The sequence below is a fragment of the Homalodisca vitripennis genome, chromosome 3 (genome assembly GCF_021130785.1).
Source record: "Homalodisca vitripennis isolate AUS2020 chromosome 3, UT_GWSS_2.1, whole genome shotgun sequence".
In the NCBI taxonomy this organism is placed as follows: Eukaryota; Metazoa; Arthropoda; class Insecta; order Hemiptera; family Cicadellidae; genus Homalodisca; species Homalodisca vitripennis.
The window spans coordinates 193,024,738-193,049,493 of NC_060209.1; the positions used below are offsets into that span (position 1 = coordinate 193,024,738).

The 24,756-nt window shown below is 38.3% G+C and overlaps 1 protein-coding gene across 1 annotated transcript in view; it reads right to left on the reverse strand.

The window, feature by feature from the left end:
• The window catches only part of LOC124358534 (cytoplasmic dynein 2 heavy chain 1), a 181,093-nt gene that overhangs the window by 120,933 nt on the left and 35,404 nt on the right, over positions 1 to 24,756 (reverse strand). Inside the window, exons 16-30 of the mRNA XM_046810833.1 lie at positions 18,702 to 18,894; positions 16,223 to 16,450; positions 14,592 to 14,690; positions 13,765 to 13,895; positions 13,500 to 13,637; positions 12,683 to 12,892; positions 11,061 to 11,307; positions 9,175 to 9,324; positions 7,010 to 7,209; positions 4,622 to 4,737; positions 3,461 to 3,615; positions 2,353 to 2,520; positions 2,111 to 2,269; positions 1,222 to 1,361; positions 5 to 224 (exon numbers count right to left, since the gene is read on the reverse strand). Coding sequence (XP_046666789.1) covers positions 5 to 224; positions 1,222 to 1,361; positions 2,111 to 2,269; positions 2,353 to 2,520; positions 3,461 to 3,615; positions 4,622 to 4,737; positions 7,010 to 7,209; positions 9,175 to 9,324; positions 11,061 to 11,307; positions 12,683 to 12,892; positions 13,500 to 13,637; positions 13,765 to 13,895; positions 14,592 to 14,690; positions 16,223 to 16,450; positions 18,702 to 18,894 — 2,554 coding nt within the window. The remainder of the gene's footprint in view (positions 1 to 4; positions 225 to 1,221; positions 1,362 to 2,110; positions 2,270 to 2,352; positions 2,521 to 3,460; positions 3,616 to 4,621; positions 4,738 to 7,009; positions 7,210 to 9,174; positions 9,325 to 11,060; positions 11,308 to 12,682; positions 12,893 to 13,499; positions 13,638 to 13,764; positions 13,896 to 14,591; positions 14,691 to 16,222; positions 16,451 to 18,701; positions 18,895 to 24,756) is intronic.

Consider the following 24,756-nt stretch of genomic DNA (forward strand, 5'->3'; position numbering starts at 1 on the left):
TCACCTCCAGGTAGTCGAGCAGACTCTTCTGGCAGTGTGTGAGCTGCTGCAGCAGAACCTGCAGAGTGTTGTGGAGGTGAGGGACTCTGCACAGGCTGACCACTCTGTAGTTCGCTGCGCTCAGATCACCCAGGATCAAGCGCAAGTCACGGTCCACGCGCTCAAACCTGCCGCGCTCAATCTTCAGTGTTCCGCTACCGAATATCGGCTCCAGGTACACCCACCTTTGGGCAGTTAGGTTGCAAACTATTACCTCACATAATCACTGCTAAATTAACTGATTTCCAACCATTGTGGTGATGGAAAGAATGGGAAAGAACTGTTATATTTTCACAGTTAAAGTAGGCTACAGTCACGGTTACAATTATGAGCCTATGGGTGCATCAGTGGAATAATTCTTAACAGTTCTCAAACCAAAACACACAATAGTATTTTCTATTACTAGATGAAAGAAAAGTCACAATTATCCAATAATTTCATTTTTATACACGAGGCCTTTCAACATCAAAGATGTGAATCAGGTGTGAATTCACACTAATTCCTCTACTGGCCAACGTCAGGTGTGAATCAAAAACTACTTTAAAAAGCGAACAAGAAGAAAAACGAAACTGGCAATCCATGAGTTATTGTTCATTTTATAAAGGAATTAAAAAAATATGTAGAAAAAAATGTTGACATGAACATAAAGTTTGCACAAAGAATAAGAAAACATCTAACTGGAAATCCAAAAGATAAAAATGTAGATGAAAACAAAAGTGGAATTTACTAAATTAACTGTGAATATTGTGATAAGATTTACATTGGCCAGACAAGACGAACAATTAAAAATTATATATATTATTAATATTTATTTTATTTTACTTTTAACTAAACAAATCTTGTATTAACTTTATTCAGCTGATAATTGTTTTAAATTGTAAAATATTTTTTTTATTTCAAATTTTTGATTCACAACTGACGATGGCATCTCTGATGTTGAAAGGCCTCATGCATAAAAATAAAATTATTGGATAATTGTCACTTTTCTTTCATCAATCAATAGAAAATAGTGTATTCCAATAAGAAGAGCTCCTCCTTCAATAAAAAGTAATAGTGTTTCTCTGCATTACTAAACATAAGTTCTAGAGTTAATTACCGAAGTTATAGATACTATTCCAGACTACGGTTTTAAAATGGTGTCAACTTACGGAAACTTGAGGTAGTACAAAATATTTTACTCACTTTCGCTGTATCAGGTTGAGGTTGCGCAGGAAGCTATCCAAGTCGGCCAGCCGGGTCTCCCAGAGGCTGGCTCTGTCCTGGAAGTTGGCGTAGTTGGGAGAGCTTTTGATGGATTGCAACAAGCACTGGTTGTCTCCCACCTGAAATTACAAGAATCTAGCTCACGCGGGAGAAGTGAGGAGGCTCTGTGACACTGAGAGAAGGCTGGAAATTTATAAAACTTTGCATTTTAAATTAGCTAATTAACTGATGCCATGACACGTTCACTAACATAGGTTACTGGAGAATTGTGTGGTGTGTGTGCCTTAAACACTGTGCCACTCTTCAGAGTGTCAATTAATTTATAATTATGCCATTTTCCACAACTTGGAAGCAAGTTTTAGAGGTAACAAAAGACTCACAGAGAGCTCAATATACTACACTCCAGCTAAACCTGAAATGCCGATTCAAAGTATCTTCCAGGTCTAAGCAATCTTGAGAGTTTGGAGTCATCTTAACGTGATTTCAAAGTATAACTTATTAAATACAATAAGTAAATGCTAACAGCAATAAATTTTATTTCAGGTATGCATACTGATCTCTAGCACCAATATTATGTACAATATAGGGTCCCCAATAACATAATTTTCAAATCCTAATTCGAGTGACAAAAACTTTTATGCAGACCACAAAACATGTTTAAACGGTATACAGAACACTAAAAATTCATTATGATTTTATTCAGTAACACTTAAATATAAGGGAAATGTAAAATGTTAGATGTTACCTTTGAGTCTGTGTGGGCAGTTACATAGAATGTGGCCTACATCTCCTGGATGTCTGCTGCAAAGTATCAATTATAATATTGCCTCAAGTGAAATTTGAACTAAGAGTTAAGCTGTAAACTTACCTTGCTCATGATATCAGTGAAATGTTTAATAAGGTGTAAGGTGCTGCCTCTGGAGTCTATGTGGGCAGTTACAGAGAACTTGGCCTCCACCTCCCAGATGTCCAGTTCCGCCAAAGCCTGCCTGATCACGACTTCGCTGGCAGCCCTGCTATTCAGCTCCTTAAAAAAGTTAAAAAAGAATTGTTAAAAAGCTAAGAATCATGAAGTTTCATTGATGTGCTGTGTAAAACCTTTAAACTTACTTGAAGATTATCCATATTAGCTTTGATGTTCTCTCGAACTTCAAGGAAATCAGAGAAGGTGAGAAGGTCCACGGGCTTGAAAGGAGCTTTAATGATGTTGAACAACTCCACCCAGTGTTTTTCACTGAAAACCTCTCCCTTGAGTAACTTCAGGGCTGGCACCATTTCCTGCAGAAACATCAAAATACTGTTAGAGCATGTTACAAATTTTAAGGTTTTAAGCTAATAATTTTTTAACACGATTGGAAGGTGGAATAATAACTTGTAGACATGTTTTAATAATATAGGTGTATACTGTGTTTAATTGGGCTTCTTTTTTGAACTACAACTGAAGAATGAAGGACAAACATTAAACTCTGGTTAGTTTTTATCCTCTTAAGGAAATAAAATTTTTCCAAAAGAAAGTAAAACAGTTAAATATGTAATAATTTGTTGGGAAAGGAAAGATTAACTTTTATAAACGAAAAAAGTAAAATAAAAACCTTCAGGAGATATTTATAGATTCATTAAAACTTTCTCTAGTATATTTTAATATTATTCATTTGAAATAGGGTGGTCAAGATGTTATTAAGATGATATTCAAGGTTTTTAAAAAGCTGTTTTACATTTTATGAGATTTCAATGGAATGAGCCCAAAACTCATATTAATCTTGTTTACAAAAAACATGTGTCGTTTTGTTACAAAAAATAAATCAATAAAAATAAAAATTTTATATTTTCTTCATTTTGCTTCTTGTTTTCAAAAGTAGTCGGGTGGGTTTCAGCCCAAAAATTTGAAATTATGAATAAAAATTTTTAATTTTCACATTGTTTTATGATTCAGAACACTAATAACGTTCTGGTTTACAAAAATATAATATTCTCTCTTTTATTATAAAATCTACAATTTTGAAAAATAGGATTTATGAGCATTTTAATTCCAAATTTTCCTGGTCCAAAAATATCTGCATTGATTTATGGAAAGGAAAACTAGTTCTATCCACAGGGATGGATCGTTGTATTCTTTTGAATAAGGAGTTGATACATTGAAGGAAAAAAGAATAGTTATGAAACTATTGACTTTATTTCCATTAGTCAGACACACCTATATTTTCGCCCCGAATATTACCTTGTATTGCTCCAACTCCTGCAGCAGCCTCACCGTCAGCGCTGTTGTCTGAGTCTCCCCTAACTTCTCCGTCCACTCATCAATGAACTTCAACATCTTCGTCTGGCTCTTGCCACGGAACACTATCCACTCTTCCTTGGCCATCTCCGTAATGTCTTCAAAAACATTCAGAACGTACGTTTAATTGTATCAAGATAATGTCAACTGTATGATCCATAGTTGGTTAATTACGAACATGACTAAAATTTAATGTCAAGATACAGCTAAGTACGGGTGTTTGATAAATATATGATCTTTTATATACATTTTTGCTTTCATACTAAAGAAAATATTCAAAGACATCATTATGTGTGATATGTAGCATAGCATAAATTACTAACTTTCTAGTGACAGTTTACAGCTACGGTACGAGTGTTTTAAACCACAAACTTCGACTCATGTAAAGATAATTTTAATAAACATTGAGGGTCTATTCTCCTTCTCAAATGTGTAAAAAGATGTTTAAAAGAAAAAATTGTGATTGAGCGAACAATGCTTTTGAGCTTAACAGCTGATTGTTACGAGCTGTCAAATAAAGATACGTCCTATTATTGATCAAATGCTTGATTTCATTTACTGCCAATCAAAATCGTTAACTTTTCTATTATTAGGCTTACGCGGCCGGTTTCATTACTAACAGCAAAGTCTTTTGGTTCACAACATGTCGAAACAAGACCATCTTTAACCAACAGATGTTTCAGTTTAACATCTGATGACTGAAGAGGGCTTTTCATAGTGAAGCCAAGTTGTTTAAGAAGTAACTGTGTAATCAATGCGGTGTGAACTGGGAGGTTGTGATGTTATTTATTGCTACCTGTCGTGGCTAACTGTACTTGGGAGGTTGTGATGTTATTTATTGCTACCTGTCATGGCTACCTGTACTTGGGAGGTTGTGATGTTATTTATTGCTACCTGTCGTGGCTAACTGTACTTGGGAGGTTGTGATGTTATTTATTGCTACCTGTCGTGGCTACCTGTACTTGGGAGGTTGTGATGTTATTTATTGCTGGCTACTGTACATTGCTACCTGTCATGGCTACCTGTACTTGGGAGGTTGTGATGTTATTTATAGCTAACTGTCGTGGCTAACTGTACTAATGCTGCTATGCCTGACAGACTGACCAGTGTTAAAGCTGTCGAACAGTGCCCAGGTCTCCTCGTAGTGTCTGAGGTCCGCCTCTATCTGCGCACACTGCGGGAACTCTGGCACCACCATCTGGAACTGGCTGTGATCATCTCTGGAAACGTATGAGATCCATTTAATCACATTATCAATTTGTTAACTATTTTTGAAGGGTTGTCTTTGTGTTCAAACACGTTTAATACCTGTGAAAATAATTGATAAAGGGCATTTGTCATCTTTCAGTGGTACAAAAAATCAATAATTACTCTTGTGAATTATTAACTTTTACATAACTGGAATCTAGGTTAAGATAAACAAATTAAACCAGAGCGTTGTGACGTGCCTAAGTCAGGAACCACAGCTAATAAGTTGTGTGTCAACTCCATGCACACTAACTCTAATACAAGGACTTAATATAAACAAAACATTAACTAATGAGACCGAACAAAAGAATACCGTTTACAGTGTCTGCACTGACCGACCAACCACTAAAAACTGACCAGAGGTCAATAGTTAATGGCGATCGTCACGGTAGAAACAAATTGGTGGAAAAGCAGGAAACGGGATAGGCCATTTGTAATTTTATGATTAATTTTAGATGAACTTCTCAAAACACGTGACTTCATATTTGAAAGGTTTTGCTAAATTTAACAGTTTTATCGTTGCATCAAAACAGTCGGATAACCTTAAAAAAAAGATAAACATCAATGTGGATGTATAAAATACTGTTCGCATTCATAAATTTGATAGCCCCTACATTAATTACACTTAATTAAGGTGTTTAACCTTTGTCGTACCAAAACTTTCGGATTTGTTGTGTTATTTATAACAGCTATAATCACTGGGTTCTACAACTGTTACATTAGTCCAGGGAGTCAGCGGAAGCCAAGTCTGGCGAATTATCGGCTAATTTCAGCCGTTTCTTCAATTTATTGTTAAGTTTATAACAGAAAATACACAGACAACTAGTTGTGTACTACTAGGCGAGTCTTAACATCACACTGTTTGGTACCCAAATTTATCAATATACTATTTAGTGAGCCAATGGCCAAACAGTCTAAAATGCAGGACTTTGGATCTGAGTTAGAGATCGCACAGGTTCAAATCCTGTCTGTGAACATTGCACTTTCTATCAGTATCTATGGTATTGACTCTTCTTCATATTCTGTTTGATTAGATCCTCGCACAGGCCAGTGGCCCATGACGCTGTGCAGGATAAGACTTAAAAGCAGAGCAGCCTCTCCTTTAAAAATGATTGCGGGGAAGAGTAAAAAATATCGTACTATGGACAAAGGATTAATGAACGGTACCAATACGGGTAAGAAGTCCAGTGCTCGCAGTCACAAGTCAAATCTTTGATGATCCTGACTCAGATTCAAAGATGATTTCTTAGACTGTACTCCTTCTCTGTAGACACGCGTCTTCTATACAGGGGTGTTCATTTGAAAACTTCAAACTCGTATTAAAAGAGTTGGTAGCCCAAGTATCAAAATTCTGTAAACGTGAGTGTATAGTATTAATTGGGGAACAACAAAAATTATTTTCAAAATAGGGGTGCTCAATGAGATGATAACGTATGTTTATTTTCAAAATAATAGAGTTTCTCACATTATGCTCTTCCTATACAACAATGGCTAGATGCACACTACCCAGATCACTGGATCGGTAGAAGAGGATCAATTAAGTGGCCGGCAAGGTCTCCAGACTTTAACAACCTTAGACTCTTTTTGTGGGGTCGTTTGGAGTTTTTAAAACACATCCCACCGGTGTCCAAGACTTGAAAACCAGGACCACTGCTGAGTACAGATGCTTAACCAGAGAAAATTTTAGAAAGTTTAGGCAAGAATTTGAAAATAGGTTAATTTTTTTTGCTTAAATAACAATGACTACCAATTTGAACATTTGATTTGAAGTTTATAAAGGATTTACAACAGTATTCAGTGAGTAATGTTGTTGTTATTAGCAGTAGTACAGTAGTAGACTAATAATTGTTGTGTAAGAAATTACATTATTGGCTGCTTATACCAAACGGATTGGCCGATTAAAAATTTGTTTCTACCAAAATACAGAATTTTTTATGAAATTCAATTTGAAGTGTCACAAGGTATTAGTTGCCAAAATGTTTGCTTTGGGTACGGGGGACATATATGTGAGCACCCCCATTTTGAAAATATATTTTTTGTTCCCCCAATTAGTACTATACACTCCCGTTTACAGAATTTTGATACTTGGGCTATAAGTCTTTTAATACGAGTTTGAAGTTTTCAAATGAACATCTTGTATATTTTAACACACACAATACAATTACTTAACAGTGAAGATGTATGAACTGTAGTCAATTAATTATCTCTAAGCAAACTATTGATTGACTTCTGCAAGCATCAGACCTGAGTTTCTCGGCAGCCGCCACCAGAACATCCCATTCAGCTCGCTTGGTCCGTATTGCTGCCAGACCGCTCTGTAGCATGTCGCTGGTAGTCAGACAGTCCTCTTTGGGTTTCAGTTGATCCCAACACAACTGGAATCTCTCTAGCTCTGCCACCATACTGTCCACACTGGCCATCAGGTTGTTCTTCATCGTCTCCACCTACAACCGGATGCGTCACTTAGATACTAGGATTCCGGGGAGTTTACAAGTTTCTCACGATATACCGTGAAGCAACATTATTCATGAAGGAAACATTTATTGATATCAAATTAAATCAGATTTTTGTTGCCGTAACATTTTATAACGCACAGCAAAAGTCAACTACTTTTCACTTGCTAAAATTTGATCATACACACCACAAGAAATATCATTCAAACATGCAATTTTCAAATTTACATACATCCATTCATTCGCCAATGATTCCCACTTCCGGCGACGGATTCAGTCAGTCTTTTTATCTTTTTTGTTGGTATCACAATCATATGCTAAAAACACGTGTACATTAAAAAAATGTTTGTGACACTAAAAATCGTTTCAAACGAGTTTTTTAACACCTTGGGCGTTTTTTTATCGAATATGGTATTTTTTTGTACCGTTATTTAGTTTTACTTCATATAGTACATATTTTCGCACACCCAGTTACTTGTTACTGGTTACTATAAGTTACATCCAATGTTCTTGGAACTAAATTCTTGGCGGATTGATAACCTAATTGGCACGCGTATTAATTATTTCTCTCGGGAACTTTGTGGCTGCCGAACCTCGCTACCGAAGCTACATCTCCGTCCGTAAGTAAAAATTTATATTTTCGTATCAGAAGTTAGCCCTTTCATGCGAGACATGTAATTTGAATGTAATGTAAAGTAAAATTAAAACTTAAGTAACTTACCTTGAATGTGTTTTAATTGCCAGATCAACTTGGATAATATTTGTGGCGATGTCCTTCTGACGAGACCACGTTGTCGTGATTATAAGTTGTCTCGATAAATGGCTAATACCGTCGCGATTTTGTTTCAGGCGAGTTGCAGTTCGCTCTTCGAGCTCACTTCTTGAGTTCAAGCCCAATTACTTCATGTTTTAGACTTCCAGTCTACTAATCTTCCCCTTTTCCGTGCAGCTGCGTTGTCGAGCCAAGAATCCTGACGCCCGCGTTTGTGAGACAAGTTCAACGTAAAGGGAAATTATGTTTAAAGTTTTAATTATCATTAATTTTCATTAATCATATTTTGGTTCATTCATACTCTATTTAGCAGCAACGCGGCAATACTTTATTTTATTTTACCAACTATAAGTGGTGCTTATATGTTTATTTGCCAATATTAAAAATATACGTAAACTTCGAATTTCGAGTATTCGTTACTAAATTACCTCAGCGGTATCCAACCCCATGTGTATGTCAATTCGGTACATGTCGACGAAATGAACACCTCCCTGTGAAGGCAAGCGTTCATAAACCACCGTTCTGGGTCTACCAGTTCGGTAGTCATCTCTGCCTCTAATCTAATACACATGTATATCTTGGGCATTCGTCATGGCACATTTAGACATACAAAACAAAGTTGTCTCCAAGATGTAGAGACTGGGCAGCGTCAACAGTTGTAAGTTTTTGAAGGCTTCCTTGCACGACTCTCTAAATTTCAACTGAGCGATAATGCGGATCGCTTGTTTTTGCAGCTTGAACACTCTCATAAATTGATTGTTTGCACAAGCTCCCCACAACACCAACTCGTAAGTGAGATGGGGGTAAATCAAGCCATAATACGCTATAATCAGAACCTGAATAGGGCAGTATTTGGCTAGAGACTTCAAAACATAAATGCCTGAGGCGAACTTGGAGCAAACGCCATTGATGTGCTTATTCCAAGTCAATCCTCGATCTAGGTATATTACCAGTGTGATATTAGTACAACGTTTAAGCAGGCTTACTTTCAGCGTATTTCGAAGTGACACTGGCCTTTTACATTTCTAATGGCAGACAGTGTATCCAGTTGTCAACAAATTTAACAAAATTTTGACTTGGGAATTCACAAGAAACAGGATGCACACGTGTTGTTTGCGCAGATATAAGGACATTCCGTTAATTTCTTGATTATAATTAACAAATCCACAATATTGTATTGTTACCTGTTTGCCAATGAGGTACTGCTGATTGCTCAGCTGCGACTGAAAGTTGTCCCAAGTCACTGTAAGAGTGGACACTTGCTCTATTTTCTCCTTGGTCCAGCTGGCGAGAGTCCTGTTCTTTCTCTGGACCTCCTCCACGACCTCTTGCATCTACAACGATAGATCCAAATAAATATCATGTTTACCTCTCCAATAGCTTTTTTCTGTAGATACGTTTGTAGAACCAGCCCAACATAGAAAGCCAACCGTGAAAATGTTCTAGATTGCCGATTTTTGCGATACCCCCTAATAATTATCCCTTACCAAGTATGGGGTGCAATGAGTGTGAATTATCTGTTACTGAAACTACAGTTATGATCCAATGCCTGGTTATGATTTGGGAGTGCCGATGGCCGAGCGGTCTAAGACGCTGGACTTTGAGTCTGAGATAGAGTTAGTGCAGGTTCGAATACTATCTGTTACCGTTGCACTTTTTATTAGTACCATCGACCTTATACTGTATCGACTCTTCCTCTTATTATGTATGATAAGATCCTCGCACAGGCCAGTGAAAGATGGACAGAGTAACGCTTATAAGAGGATCGGCTTGTTTTTTTTTTTTTTTTTTTTTTTTTTTCAAGCAATGACAAGGAGGTGTCTTGAATTGGCTGTCAGAGTGATTCTTTAAACCAGTTTCTTAAAATCGATCAATTATTTTGTACGATGACAATAATTTGTCCTGATTATTGAAAATTCTGCAATAAAGAATGAACCGTGCATGAGGGTAAATTATTTTTTCGGATGTTTATTTAACTCTAATTATCTGATTTTTAACAGATTTAATTTAATTTACACCCATGTTATCTTTTATTATATTTACATTCTATTAGGTAACCATTAAATTGTGTAAGCTAAAATTAACACAGCTTGATTATTATTACTAGTTATTGTTATAAAGTGCTACCATAATTCTCAATTTACTGTTCTGTGTGAAATAAGAAATAAAATTTGATTGATTGATTTATAAAGGGTACTTCTACAAGGTCACAGCCACTAAATTTAGAATTAAAAAAAAATTAACATTTCTGTATTCTCCATAGATCTTAGTACGCTTGGAGTTTGGAGGTGTATTTTACAATCACGATGTTACCAAATATGATGACTCACAACGAAAATTCAATTGTGATAATTTGTTCCATGTTAGATAAATTTTATTCTTTAAAAATTTGTATACCGTATAAAGAAATAATATAAGAATTACAAAATGTAAGGAATATAAGCTGTCTCTAAAAAGACATTTTATGTGAAGACCAGAGTTCTGATTATGTAAACTAGCTTATTGGGATATTCATTGTTGTTTTTTCATATTAATATTACTTTTTTACACATACTTAATTTAACTTTTTATTTTCTTTATTTTTGACAACATTTTCATAATCATCATCATCATCATTTCATTTATTTATCTCATTTACATATATACAAATATAGTTCCAACAGATTGCACGAGAAGGCTCCCACATGGGCAAAAGCCTTTGTGGGAGAAGCGAGTCCATCTTCTCTCGAGTTTGCAAGCACAATAGTACTAATTACAATATAAATTTTAGAGCAAAATTAAAATTGTTTGATTTAAAGATAGCTAAAAATAACTAATAGTAACATGCTCCGTTTGGATGCATATTAACTAAATTCAAGTGGAGTGAAAAGTAATCATATTTCGCAATAACTCATGTCAAAATTAGTTAGTATCATATTTTATACAACTCATGCTTTCACAAGCTTTGCTTCCCATGTACGAGTATTTATATTAATGTTTTTCCAATCTTAGTTTAAAAATGTATTTATATATTTTTTTATTGTATTCATCATGTTTTCATGCAAAGTGAAGGAATAAATGATTTAACAACCTGTAGAGCCTTCTGTGTGATCTCGATGTAGTGAGTGTGGGCCTCCCCCACCTGATCCAGCGACTGCGGTTGTACCTGAAGTGTGCGGCGCGCTTCCTGCACGAACTTGTCGACACTTGCCACATCAGCAAGCACTGACGCGTACAGGCTGCTGGCGAGCGTGTCCCAGTACCTGCGATTGTGTGCCTCGATCTCATTACAGACAGGACCCACATTCAGCGTGAAGCAGTCTATCTTTCTCTCTGACCTGGAATCAACAAGTCAGGACCTAATAGTAACCTTGTGTTGTCCTACAATGTAATGTAGTATTATTTTATTTTGTACTAGAATTAGTTACTTTTTTCCATCACATTAAAGAGTTTTGTTTCAATTGTATAAATTAATTTAAATAGTCAATATCATTATTTTAATAAACATTCAAGTCATAATAATACTAATATAATAATCATTAAAAAATATAAAAACTTAATAATAATAATAAATAATAATAACTTCTTTAGTACACAAAAAAATATTTTAAGTTCATTCCTACTTCAGGAACGTTTTTAATACCAAATATTTCTTAATAAAACATGTGGCCTCCTTTTTGTAGCAATTCCTTGTGTTTTGTGAATGTTTTTATTTATTTAGGTAAAATTGTATCATGTATTTTATTGTGTGTTTTCCATTTTAGCCCATGACGAAACAATAATGCATGGATACCTGAACCACCTTGCAGTGTTGACGAAATTATTTCGTTGAAACGTCACATTATTTAGGAGCGCCAGAAGGGAAATCTATAACTCGTACATATTTTAAGGATCAGGAAAAAGTAAAAGCGTGAGCTTAATATTTTTCTGTAATTTGTAACAGCAAATAGTTAATTGGTTGCTGTAATAATTGCGAATTAATTATGCATGTATTAAATTGTTGTCATACTCAACCAAAAGAGTCCTGTTTATCTAAATGATCTACTTCCTTAAACTCTGATAATAGACATCAAGCATTGCCATTACAGAAGAGGTCTTAGACATCGTTTAAGTATTGTTATGGAACGAGATGAAGTCTGGTGAAAGCTGTATAAAGTTGATTATTATTACATAGTGAAGATGAGTGCTAGTCTAGTGTCACTTCTTGTAGTGTAAGCGCCACAGTTATGCATGCTGTAATAATAATAATATTCTTTATTGCGTGAAACAATGTAAAATGTTCCATGGCATTCGTAAACATAACTACATCAGATAAATGTGTATGTTGTCACGTATTGTGTATGCTATAGTGTATGGTTCAGTTACGTATATGCTGTAGTGTATACACCATGGTTATGTGTATGCTATAGTGTATGCGTCACGGTTACGAAAACAATGTGCTGAAAGCGTTCAATGTGTTTATACATATTTTGTATACAACTGAAATAATGTAATACTGTTTAGTAATTAAGTATTCTTACGAATTTCAAGATTAGTTGTTATTGTAACCAAACACTAATTATATCACACTATAAATACAAAAATGTATAAAAACTTTTTTATACTGGCTAATCTATTTATTTTAGTGGCTCACAACGCCAGTTAACCATGACTACAATTATTTTGTAAAAAAAATAAAATTATGAAAGTGACCACAGCGAACTGGAAGCTCACGTTATGAGTTTGGCGATTTCCTGGCTCCAAGCCTTGGATGCTCGGAAGTTAACGTCCCAGTCGTTGGCAGTGGTCAAGTGTTGTCTGCAGAGACTGTCCAGGTCCACAGAGCCGAGAGCCACGGAGTCCTCCCACTCAGCGCAGGCCGCGGACAGACGCTCGAACAGTTGCTCTGCTCGTTTGTACACTCGAGCGAATCTGTGCGCATTGCTGCAACACAGCAAGTTGTTCTGAAAGAACTTTACTTTAATGTCATAATATTAAATTCGGCCGTCCAATGTCGACCAGTACATGATCGTTAGGCTCAGACCTCAGACCAAGAAGATTTCAAGCAGCAACACTGGGAAAATTGGGTTTAATAAAAATCTGGGCGTGTTGTCCAGTTAGTTAAACTTAGTGTTCACTTACATTTCCTTTCCAAATTTCCACTAGAACTTACCAGTAACTACAAAATTTCAAGTCATGGAGGGACATTTCACGACCAAATGAGGAGAGCATTATTTGAAAAGTAAAGAAATAACAGTTTAAACAGAGATGTACCATGCAGCTCTTAGACTAATATTTTCAGTTGAAACCGTGTATGATTGTGGATTCTTTGTTGGTGAGATGAAAAAAAAGGTTAGAGATATTTCAAGAAAAGGAAAGGACGCACTGACTACCTACAATTTTCTGGAAGCATATATTCTCACTATTATTTTATCTATTTCTGAGGAACATCCAAAAGTGGAATAGCCACTACACCAGACAAAAACTTGTAAATAGTTTGTAAACACAAGTTTCCAATTCAAAGCGAATTCCACTTGAGTAAAGAACTTACTGATCTACGATTGACGGGAAGATAGATGTGTCACAGACTCCGCGGAAACTGAGAGGAATGCTCATGAAGCGCTTCAGTTGTCCGTAGTACTTCATGCGGAGTTCTTCTAGAGGAGGACTTAGCTGCAGCCTCTGCTGTCTGAAGCACAAGAAACTGAATAGGGGTTTTGAAACAGAAGAAATGAACAGAAATGTAAGTAGAGACTGATAAAAACAGAGAAACCCGCTTAGCTGAAATCGTATGAAAGAGGTTTTTAATACCTTACCTGTAGACAATATCCACCTTGATCTCAGGCATATGTTGGTTCAAAGCCTCCAGCCCAAGCTGATATTGGTGTTCCAGAGCCTTGTATATTTGATGGTCCCAGTGGACCCTCCAGGATTTCATGTTGCTGAACTGATTACAAAAAAGGCATTGTAGTTTTCATTAGAATGCAATATTATAAATATTACATTGAGAAGTGCAATCGATTTTATTCAAACTATTAAGCATTTATGAATAAAAAAATTCCCCATGAAAATATTTAGATGCTACATTCTTCACACGAAGATTTTGAGTACAACTTACAACATACACTGGACGGTGTTTCCGAAATACTAAATCAATCGTTAAGGTGACAATAATACAATCCATTTTAAAAGAGCAGTTATATTAACCATAACTCTTAATATAAGACTTCCTCAAAACTGAGCTGCAATTGTTGAAGATGGAGCTTGTATTGGCTACTATTAACTTAATCACTACATTTTGATCACACAATCAATGCTTAAAACTTTTTATTTTTGTGAGGCCTTCCAGTGGCAAGGCTATCTTTTGGTAAGGTGTGTGTGTGTGTGTGTGTGTGTGTGTGTGTGTGTGTGTGTGTGTGTGTGTGTGTGTGTCTTTTGTGATGTGTCTGATGAAGATAGCCTTTGCTATCGAAAGGCTTCACAAAAATACAAAGTTTTTAGCATTGTGTGTGTGTTTTAAATTAAGATGAGTTAGAAGATCGCTCAGTGGTCTCAATACAAGCGGTTGACAAGCTCGTTTGCTTGCTCTGTTGTAGTGGTCATCAATATACCCACTAGTATCAAATAAATGGTTTTAATTTACCTGGGTTTCTACAGTAGCCATCAACTCCCGGATCTCCCTTAGCCCGTCCTTCCAATGCTGCTGGTACCTCAGCAAATCTGTGCTCATCAGCACAACGACCTGTAGACAACCATTCAAGAATGTAGAGTGACTCAACTAGCTTCAAACTCCTGAATCTAGTGTCCCTCTTCCGTAAGAGAGCGGCCATAATTATTGATTTAAAATATTGTGAACGTAAAAGGTGAAAGACGTATTCATTCTAAAGGGAAACTAAGATGAATTAAACAGTGATTATTACTGATTTAGTGCCAGTTCTTTTTCGCTCTCCATGATGATTCGATCAATTTTTGGGTTTTTTGGGTTCATGTATCAGTAAGATGTTTACTATGCTTGACTCAGGAGAGAGAACATATGCTTCAGTGGAAGATTAAAGTACGATCTCCCAGTCTCTCGGGGCTCTCAACTCATTGGAGTTCCTGACATCCAAAAGCGGTGAATAGTTGTTGAACCACTTAAACTTTGGTTTGGACCAAAGAGCTCTAAATGACTATTATGTGATTTATTTTACAGAACGTCCACCTATATTTTGGTTAAAATCCATCTTCCTGAAACATTGGGGCAAACATGCTTGAAGACAGCATTAACTGCACTATTAACATTTGTCTTACAGAATTCCATACAGAGGTTCATTGAAACCTGTGCATCTTCACAACGTCTGTCATAGTTGTACAGAAAGCTTTTGGCTCTGAAGCATCACCCGTTCAGGTTTAAAGATTACAATGTACCTTATTTAATCAAAAATTGTTGTTCATCAATTCCAAATTGTATACATATAAAATCCAAGTATCCACCCAATAACTACATATGTTCAGTAACAAACATCGTTTAGCATTGGTTCTGCAAAACGTTAACTTAAATTTTGATTAAATTTTCAATTATCAAAACAAAGATTTTGTAGCGGACTTCACTCTCCCTAGCTAGATTAATGTTGATTTTTGGCCCATTACGAATTGTGATGGTGAATAAATTACTTGGATAGACATTTAAATTTGTTCACAGAGCCACATAATAACATGTATCAGTAAATATAGAGTCTAAAATTCACAATTAAACACGTTTTATGGAATTCACGTCCAACACAATCTCATTCTATGTGTACACAAATGGAATAAGCACTAACTATTATTGCATTTCAAAACGTAACATTATTTTAAACCAAATTCTAGTTGAAGATTTGAAACTTATAAGACCTATCGTTCCAGGGTCTTAATTTTAAATTTGATTTTATTAAAATTAAAACTCTGGGAGTGCCGATGATCTTAGATTAGTAACTTTACATCTCCGCTGGAGATAGTGTACGTTAGAGTCCTGACTGGGGCCGTAGCACTTTTTCTCAGTACCATATCGACTCTCCTTTTTATTCTGTTTGATAGGATCTTCGCACATGTTATTGGCCCATGAGGACGGGCAGAATAATGCTTTAAAAAGATTGGTCTCTCCTTCAAAAACATGGTTTTGTTTCATAAGCTGCTTTTAAAGGTAACTGGGTTAAAATAGATTAGAAGAACCAACTGTGTGTTTTTATAAAACGGCACGATTTTAAGGATAAGTTTTAGTTTGAGATTACTCAGTCACACCTAACTCATGCTGACCTTGTCGGCTATCTGCCCATGGTAGAGTGCAAGGCGATTGTTCTCACGGTACAGCCGATCCACGGTGGCTTGCAGCTTGCTGATGTACGTGTCCACGGCAGTGGTGTTGCTCCAGGTTACGGTGTGCTGCTCCCTGACCAGCTGCGCCAGCTCCATGGCTGCGGCCAGCATCATCGGCCGCTGGGACGCGATCATTCTGTCACCTATGGTGTTGTGGAAAGTGGCCACCTACAGACAAACCTTCTGGTAGTAACATGTTATCCAACATTGCCGGATACATAACTTTAGAATGTTCTTTAAAGATGTGTGAACATATTCCAAACTACAGACACTGTTTTCTCAAACTCATAGTCCAAGAAATGTCCTCTAAGGCGAAGTCGGACATTGGCAAAATGCGCTACAAAAGCAAGGTGATGTTATTGTTTACAATCCACAACCTGCCCTAAGGTGTATTGCATTGGAAATCTGCTGCTTCTATGCAGGAACCCTTTAGCTGTAGAGACGAATCGAAGTCGAAATAGAAAGCCATCGCAAAATGCCAGAGCAGAGTTAAGAGGTGCAAAGGCAAGGCAATGTTCTTGTACCGCAGTTTGCCACTCTCCGACTTCGTCTTTGAGAAAAACAAACAGTACCAGCGGTAATGCACATTCCCAAGTTTCATGATTACTTCGCCATGGTGATGAGTTCGGAATTACAACGAAAACATGTGTGCAAGGACACACTGTAACTCACTGAGATATGCCTTACCTGCTGCAATGCTCGAGCTTGTATCATCAACTGCCTGGCTAGCTCGGCTGCATCCTGGATGTGCATGGACACACTGTAGCCCACCACTGTGATCTAACTCACCTGCTGCAATGCCCGAGCTTGTATCATGAACTGCCTGGCTAGCTCGGCTGCATCCTGGATGTGCATAGACACTCTGTAGCCCAACACTGAGATCTGCCTTACCTGTTGCAATGCCCGAGCTTGTATCATGAACTGCCTGGCTAGCTCGGCTGCATCCTGGATGTGCATAGACACTCTGTAGCCCACCACTGTGATCTAACCCACCTGCTGCAATGCCCGAGCTTATATCATGAACTGCCTGGCTAGCTCGGCTGCATCCTGGATGTGCATAGACACTCTGTAGCCCACCACAGAGATCTGCCTCACCTGCTGCAATGTTCGAGCTTGTATCATGAACTGCCTGGCTAGCTCGGCTGCATCCTGGATGTGCATAGACACTCTGTAGCCCACCACTGTGATCTAACCCACCTGCTGCAATGCCCGAGCTTGATCATGAACTGCCTGGCTAGCTCGGCTGCATCCTGGATGTGCAGGGACACACTGTAGCCCACCACAGTGATCTAAGCCACCTGCTGCAATGCCCGAGCTTATATCATGAACTGCCTGGCTAGCTCGGCTGCATCCTGGATGTGCATAGACACTCTGTAGCCCACCACTGTGATCTAACCCACCTGCTGCAATGCCCGAGCTTATATCATGAACTGCCTGGTTAGCTCGGCTGCATCCTGGATGTGTATAGACACTCTGTAGCCCACCACTGTGATATAACCCACCTGCTGCAATGCCCGAGCTTATATCATGAACTGCCTGGCTAGCTCGGCTGCATCCTGGATGTGCATAGACACTCTGTAGCCCACCACTGTGATCTAACCCACCTGCTGCAATGCCCGAGCTTATATCATGAACTGCCTGGTTAGCTCGGCTGCATCCTGGATGTGTATAGACACTCTGTAGCCCACCACTGTGATATAACCCACCTGCTGCAATGCCCGAGCTTATATCATGAACTGCCTGGCTAGCTCGGCTGCATCCTGGATGTGCATAGACAGTCTGTAGCCCAACACAGAGATCTGCTTCACCTGCTGCAATGCCCGAGCTTGATCATGAACTGCCTGGCTAGCTCGGCTGCATCCTGGATGTGCATAGACACTCTGTAGCTCAACACTGAGATCTGCCTTACCTGTTGCAATGCCCGAGCTTGTATCATGAACTGCCTGGCTAGGTCGGCTGCATCCTGGATGTGCATAGACACTCTGTAGCCCAACACAGAGATATGCCTCACCTGCTGCAATGCCCGAGCTTGTATCATGAACTGCCTTTCTAGCTCGGCTGCATCCTGGATGTGCATAGACACTCTGTAGCCCAACACAGAGATATGCCTCACCTGCTGCAATGCCCGAGCTTGTATCATGAACTGCCTTTCTAGCTCGGCTGCATCCTGGATGTGCATAGACACTCTGTAGCCCAACACAGAGATATGCCTCACCTGCTGCAATGCCCGAGCTTGTATCATGAACTGCCTTTCTAGCTCGGCTGCATCCTGGATGTGCATAGACACTCTGTAGCCCAACACAGAGATCTGCCTCACCTGCTGCAATGCCCGAGCTTGTATCATGAACTGCCTGGCTAGCTCGGCTGCATCCTGGATGTGCATGGACACACTGTAGCCCACCACTGTGATCTAACTCACCTGCTGCAATGCCCGAGCTTGTATCATGAACTGCCTGGCTAGCTCGGCTGCATCCTGGATGGGCAGGGGCACACTGTAGCCCATCACTGAGATCTGCCTCACTTGCTGCACCAGCCCCACCAGCGCAGGGTTGTAGTTTACGTGCATCAGCTTGCCTTGCTCGAAATGGACTACCGGCTCATCTGTCTTCAGCCTACAATCGAATCATGGTTACGGTGATTTACAGACCGAGTTAGTATGAGTTCAAGTATTTATATGTTTGGTATTTCTAGAATTTGTGGAATAATTCCCCAATGCCGTAATTCCCTCACTTCAAGAGCAAAGTATTTGTATTATTTCAAGTGATAACGTTTGACTGCTGTATCTTGCATTCATCTATACATATCCGTGTACAATTTTTATCACTTGAAGTTAAACTATTGTGCTAGTGTGATATTAAAACGTTCTTAAGCATAATCAAAGTTCGAGAGAAATTTCAAACTTTAGTGATTGAAATCAGACAAATGGAAGAGTTATTCATTGTGAAATTATACGCAAACAGATATAATTACATAATTTCACTGGTATCTTGACTATTGCCTAATAACTTCTTTTATTGATTAAGTTATGAAAGTTATCATTCAAAGTTGAAGAGTAGGAAGAATTCTTACATTTCTAGAAATGTAAATGTATGAAGTCTGTAAAGGTATGCAACATTTCATTAATTTCTTTCTCTATTATTATACGGCTGTAGTACTTAATGTCTGATGTCACTTGAAATTTAAGTTTTTGAAAGAAATATTAGAGACAAAGGAACTATTTGGTAACTTAAGTGACTATTCGATTTATAGCACTTTGTTATTTAGAATACAATTTTTGGACAGGGTATTAGTGTGTTTCATAATGGAGTTGCAAACTTTATAACAATTTTCCTATGATGAATGTATGGAAATTTACAACAAAATAATGGTATTTTTGTAAAACGCATAGCAATTACCAAATCATTCTTAACTTGTTATTGTTTGATTCATATGAGTGAACTCATATGGTAAACATCACCTTCACATACAATTATTCATATTATTGTCTTCAAATTACTGCAACTTTTTTAAGCCTGCAACTAATTATGAACAAGCCTAGCGATTGAACCCTCAAATAAATCTGTCTGTAATCCTCCCTGTAACGCAAGGATACGTCCCTTGGGACAAACTGTTTGAAGGAATTTTACCACCAACACTTAGATTTTTACATTAATTTAATAACAGTTGTAGCAGCTGATGATTCTGAAGCATTTAGACATGAAATTCTTGAAACACGAACCATCTGTAAGTCGGATAGAGTTTTCCCACATCACACCACCTGTCCCTGCCAATGGCGTTTTTGCCAGCTGTCAACTCAAATCCGTCAGCAAAGTCTTTTTTAGACCCAGTAAGGAGCTCAAGGCACAGAAGATAACAGATTCTCCTGAAATTTCTTACAAGACTCTCATCTCAGAGGCCTAAGCTAGCTAACGGTACCATGAATCTAACCATATTCCATCAAAATGTAGACCGGATACAAAATAAAATTGAAATATTGAACCACACTCTCCTTCAGCTGAACCCAGACCTCGTAGTTATCACAGAACATGGAAACTCACTGAACAGATCTTGAACACTAAACTGATAAATTTCTCTCTGGTGGCGGCTTATTGTAGGGAAGACCGCATGAAGGGTGGAGTTGCGATCTACAAAAATAATAGCTTGAAGAATGAAACATCTCATCTGGAACTCGAACACCTTAGTATTCCTCTTGTTTGTGAGGTTGCTGCAATGAGGATCACGCTGAGCAACTCCAAAGTGTTGCTTATAGTGGGGATTTATCGACCTCCTTCAGGTAGTCTAGCCCACACCAGACAAGCTCTTGAGATACTAGCGGAGATCCTGGATCTACTTCCTACAAATAATAATTCGCATGTCTTACTCATTGGGGACATAAACATTAACGATCTCGAATCAACAACTGAGAGAAGCATGTTAAATGAACTCCTGGCATCTTTTTCCATGGCAAGAATACAATTCCACCAACCAGGATCACCCCAACTTCGGCTACCTCCATCGATGCCGTTTGTACTGACTTGAACTTGGACCAAGTAAACGGTACGGGTGGTTCCTACTGGAATCTCGGACCACACTGGACAGCTGTGCTCACTGCAGCTACCGATCTCTCTCAAGAAACCCACATTGTATCCAGAAGAATCACCAATCTCACCAACTTGACCCAGTTAAAAAATCGTTTGGCTCTGGAATCTTGGGATCATGTATTAGGCTGCAGTGACACGAACGATGCATACAACAATTTCATTGCAAACAGTCACACTGATCCTTGACCTTACTTGTCCTCCGAGAAAATCTAGGAGTGGGAGAAACAAAACAAGAGAAATTTTCTGCAGTGAAGAGGTCAGAGAATTGAAGAGAAGGTTCTTGGAAGCCAACAATCAATATCTTCTCAGTGGAGGTCATGGAGATAAAATAAGAGCGAACACCTTAAAAAAAGTCATATGACCTAAAATTAAAAGAGCTTCGTCGCACCTTTAACTCCAACCACATCAGCACATCCGATAATAAAAGCAAGGCCCATCTGGGATGTGATTAACTGCGAGCGAAACCCTAACAAAGTCCCACAAACTGAAGTAAAATCCTTGTCTGTTGACGAAGTGAACATCACGGATCCTAATGAAATTGCTTCCTGTTTTTAACCAGTTTTTTGTCGATATTGCGGAAAAAAACTCTTCAGTCTTCGGCTGTTGCCTCAGGTCACTCACCTCCTAATCCAACTGTCGAGGAAGTCTACAACGGCCTAGTAAGACTTGAATGAGTTTACAGCTACAAACGAGGCGGAATTGATTAGGACGATCGACTCTATAAAGCAAAAACCCTCTGCTGGTTTGGACGAGATCTCTTCCAGAATGGTTAAGTTCTGCAAGGAGGAGCTTCTGGTGCCACTTGTACACATATGCAATCTCTCCTTTCAGCAGGGACGCTTCCCTTCTAAACTAAAAAGTGGCTAAGGTTTTTCCTCTCCATAAACGAGGGAAACAAGAGGACATGGGCAATATAGGCCAATATCGTTGGTTCCAACTTTCTCAAAAGATCGTCGAGAAGATTGTCGTAACAAGACTATTTCAAACCTCAATATAAATGGCCTTCTTACCAAATGTCAGCATGGTTTCATGAAGGGTAGGTCGACACTGACAGGTTGGGTGGAACTTCTAGAGGACATCATCAACAACATAGAGAATGGCTACTCCGTCTCCGGATCTTCGTCGACATGAGTAAGGCTTTTGATTGCCTAGGCCACGAATTGATTCTATCAAAAACTGAGCTTCCTGGGAATAGATGGAAGGGCTCTCTGCTGGTTCTCTGACTATCTGGAAGACAGGTCACAAATTGTGGAAATTTCTCAACGTCACTGGGGGGAAGTTGTGCAGGTCAAGATCCTGTCCTCTGCCTGTACGCAGAGGTGTGCCTCAAGGATCAGTGTTAGGTCCTGTTATGTTTATATTGTTTACTAATGACTTACCATCTTATGTCAAACCCCTATGGCAATTGCTATATGTATGCCGATGATACCGTCATCTTATCATCAGGGAAGAATGTGGATTCAGTTGAGGTCAATTCCTTCATTGCTTTGAGTGTGGCCTCTGACTACTGCTCCAGGAATGACTTGGTTCTAAACGAGGAAAAAACAAAGCAGTTGCTGTTTGGACCAAAGAAAAAGCTAATATGTGGGTATCCCAAATCTTCTGATCACAAACAACACCAAACACCTGGGTGTTGTTGTGGATGTTGACCTCTCTTGGAAGAATCATATAGATTGTCTTTGCAGGAGACTTGGCACTGCCTTATTTGCCATTAAAAGATTGTAGCTGTGGGAACTGAGGAGGCAGTCAGAGCGACTTACTTTGCCTTGTTTGATAGCCATATGACCTATGGGATCGCTTTGTGGGGTGGATCATCCTGCTTCAATTTGGAAAGAATCCTACTTATCCAGAAGAGGGCGATTTAGAGCAATGGCTGGATGGGATTCCGTGAAAGCTGTAGGGAAACCTTCGTAAGTGGGAAATCCTAACCGTGTGGCATCAGCTTACATCTTGGCAACTATAATGGAAGCCTGCAATAGTAACTCACCGATAAATTCATCTATCCACCAGCACCGAACCAGGAATGCGAACAATTTCAACCTTCTTTCTCATCGCACAGCGCTGTTTGCGAAGAAACCTTCCTACGCAGGTTCCAGATTCTTCAATCTCCTTCCGGATGAGCTGAAGAACTTAAGGGAGTTCACCTTCAAACGGACACTTGAGGAGGTGGTTTGTGCAGCGGCCATTCTACGCAGTGAATGAGTTTCTCTCTTGGAAGGACAATGACCTAGCTTTTTGCAAGTCTAGTCTAACTCAACATGTATTTGAAATTTGAAGACTGTATTGACGCTTATCAAATCTTGATGATTGTGAATAAAAGATGTTCTCTCTCTCTCTCTCTCTCTCTCTCTCTCTCTCTCTCTCTCTCTCTCTCTCTAAGCTTTTTGGAATTTGTCTAACTTTACATTTCTTAAAGGAATCTCTGTATGACTTCTGTGTTCATCATTGAAAAACTTCGTTAAATTTATTAGTACAACAAGTTTTTTCACAGAACTTAATATAGGAAACTTTAATTCTAATTGATTTTATCCCATGAACGAACTGAAATTTGATGATAAGTTAAATCGAGCGGAATAGAATCAAGTAACTAATCCATGTACTAGGTTCAATTACTTCAATTCAATTATTTTTAAATGCATAATTGAACACAGAACAGTTGGATCGCAATCGTAAATTTTGATTAAAACTAACAGAATGTAAAAGTGCTATCAAACAATCGAATTCCATGGTATCCAAGAAAAAAGGATATATCAAAAAAAGGTTACATCCATACTTTAAACCCATGGTCAGAGAGGAATTTATTTTCATTACAGCATTCCTTTATTAAGTACCTCCTCAGTTTAAAAATTGTCTCCTCACAGAGATATTTCAAATTTTGAGGGACATCATTGAAAAATTATACCCGCATGCATCACTCTAGTCTCGTACAAGGTCAAGTGAGGTGAGGGAGTGCGAGCAAAGTGCCGTAACTCTAAAAACGTAAAGGGATGTCATTGTAAGAATGTCAAGACTTCTAAATAAACAATGAAGATAATGAATGAACATTTAAGATCCTGCTTAAAACTCCCTTTTGGACCAAAAATGTATGTTTTTCAGAATAGGCACAACCCCACACCTCGATCCCATTTGCCAACAAGAAAGCGAAGTACCCGTGGTAAGCAGTCACCAAACTACCTCTATCCATTAATGTACTCAAAGTTCGCAGTCCAAAACACAATTGATTCAGTTGCCACACAACCTAGATACATGAGGAGACCACTGCAGTGTATTATCGATGGTTGCACCTAAAAAACAAGTAGATTGAGACTGTTCCAGTGAAATTTCATTTCTGTTGAGCAATAAATTGGAAATTCGGTCTTTTCGTTACAAACTGAATAAATGTGGGTTTCTTAGCGTTTAGCATAAGGTTATTTTTCGACAGCCAACAGTCAATATTTACGAATGAAGAAGATGCTCGTAGGTCAACGTCACTATCTGAGCCACCAAGAAGAACCAAAGCATCATCTGCATAGAGTATAAAATGAATATCGTCAATGTAGACGTTAAAAAGTAATGGGCCCAGAATGGAACATTGCGGTACCCCATACTCATTCTCATTTAAATCTCATTTCGAATAACCAAGTTGAACAAACACTATCCGAAAGTTGAACTTGTGACAAATACGGTTGTGACGAAGAAAGAGCTACGCCTCTAACTCTATAATCCTACAGCTCAGTACACAAAATGCCATGGTCCACAAGATCGAATGTCTTAAAAAGGAAGCAAAACATTCCTTTTCTAATACGTAAGCTAGATAATGGAAAAAGTTAATATCTTCGGTGTTTTACTTTACTGTGGTTCTTGTCTGCAGAAAAAATATACTATATAAACTATTTTAGCAAACATTGTATATTA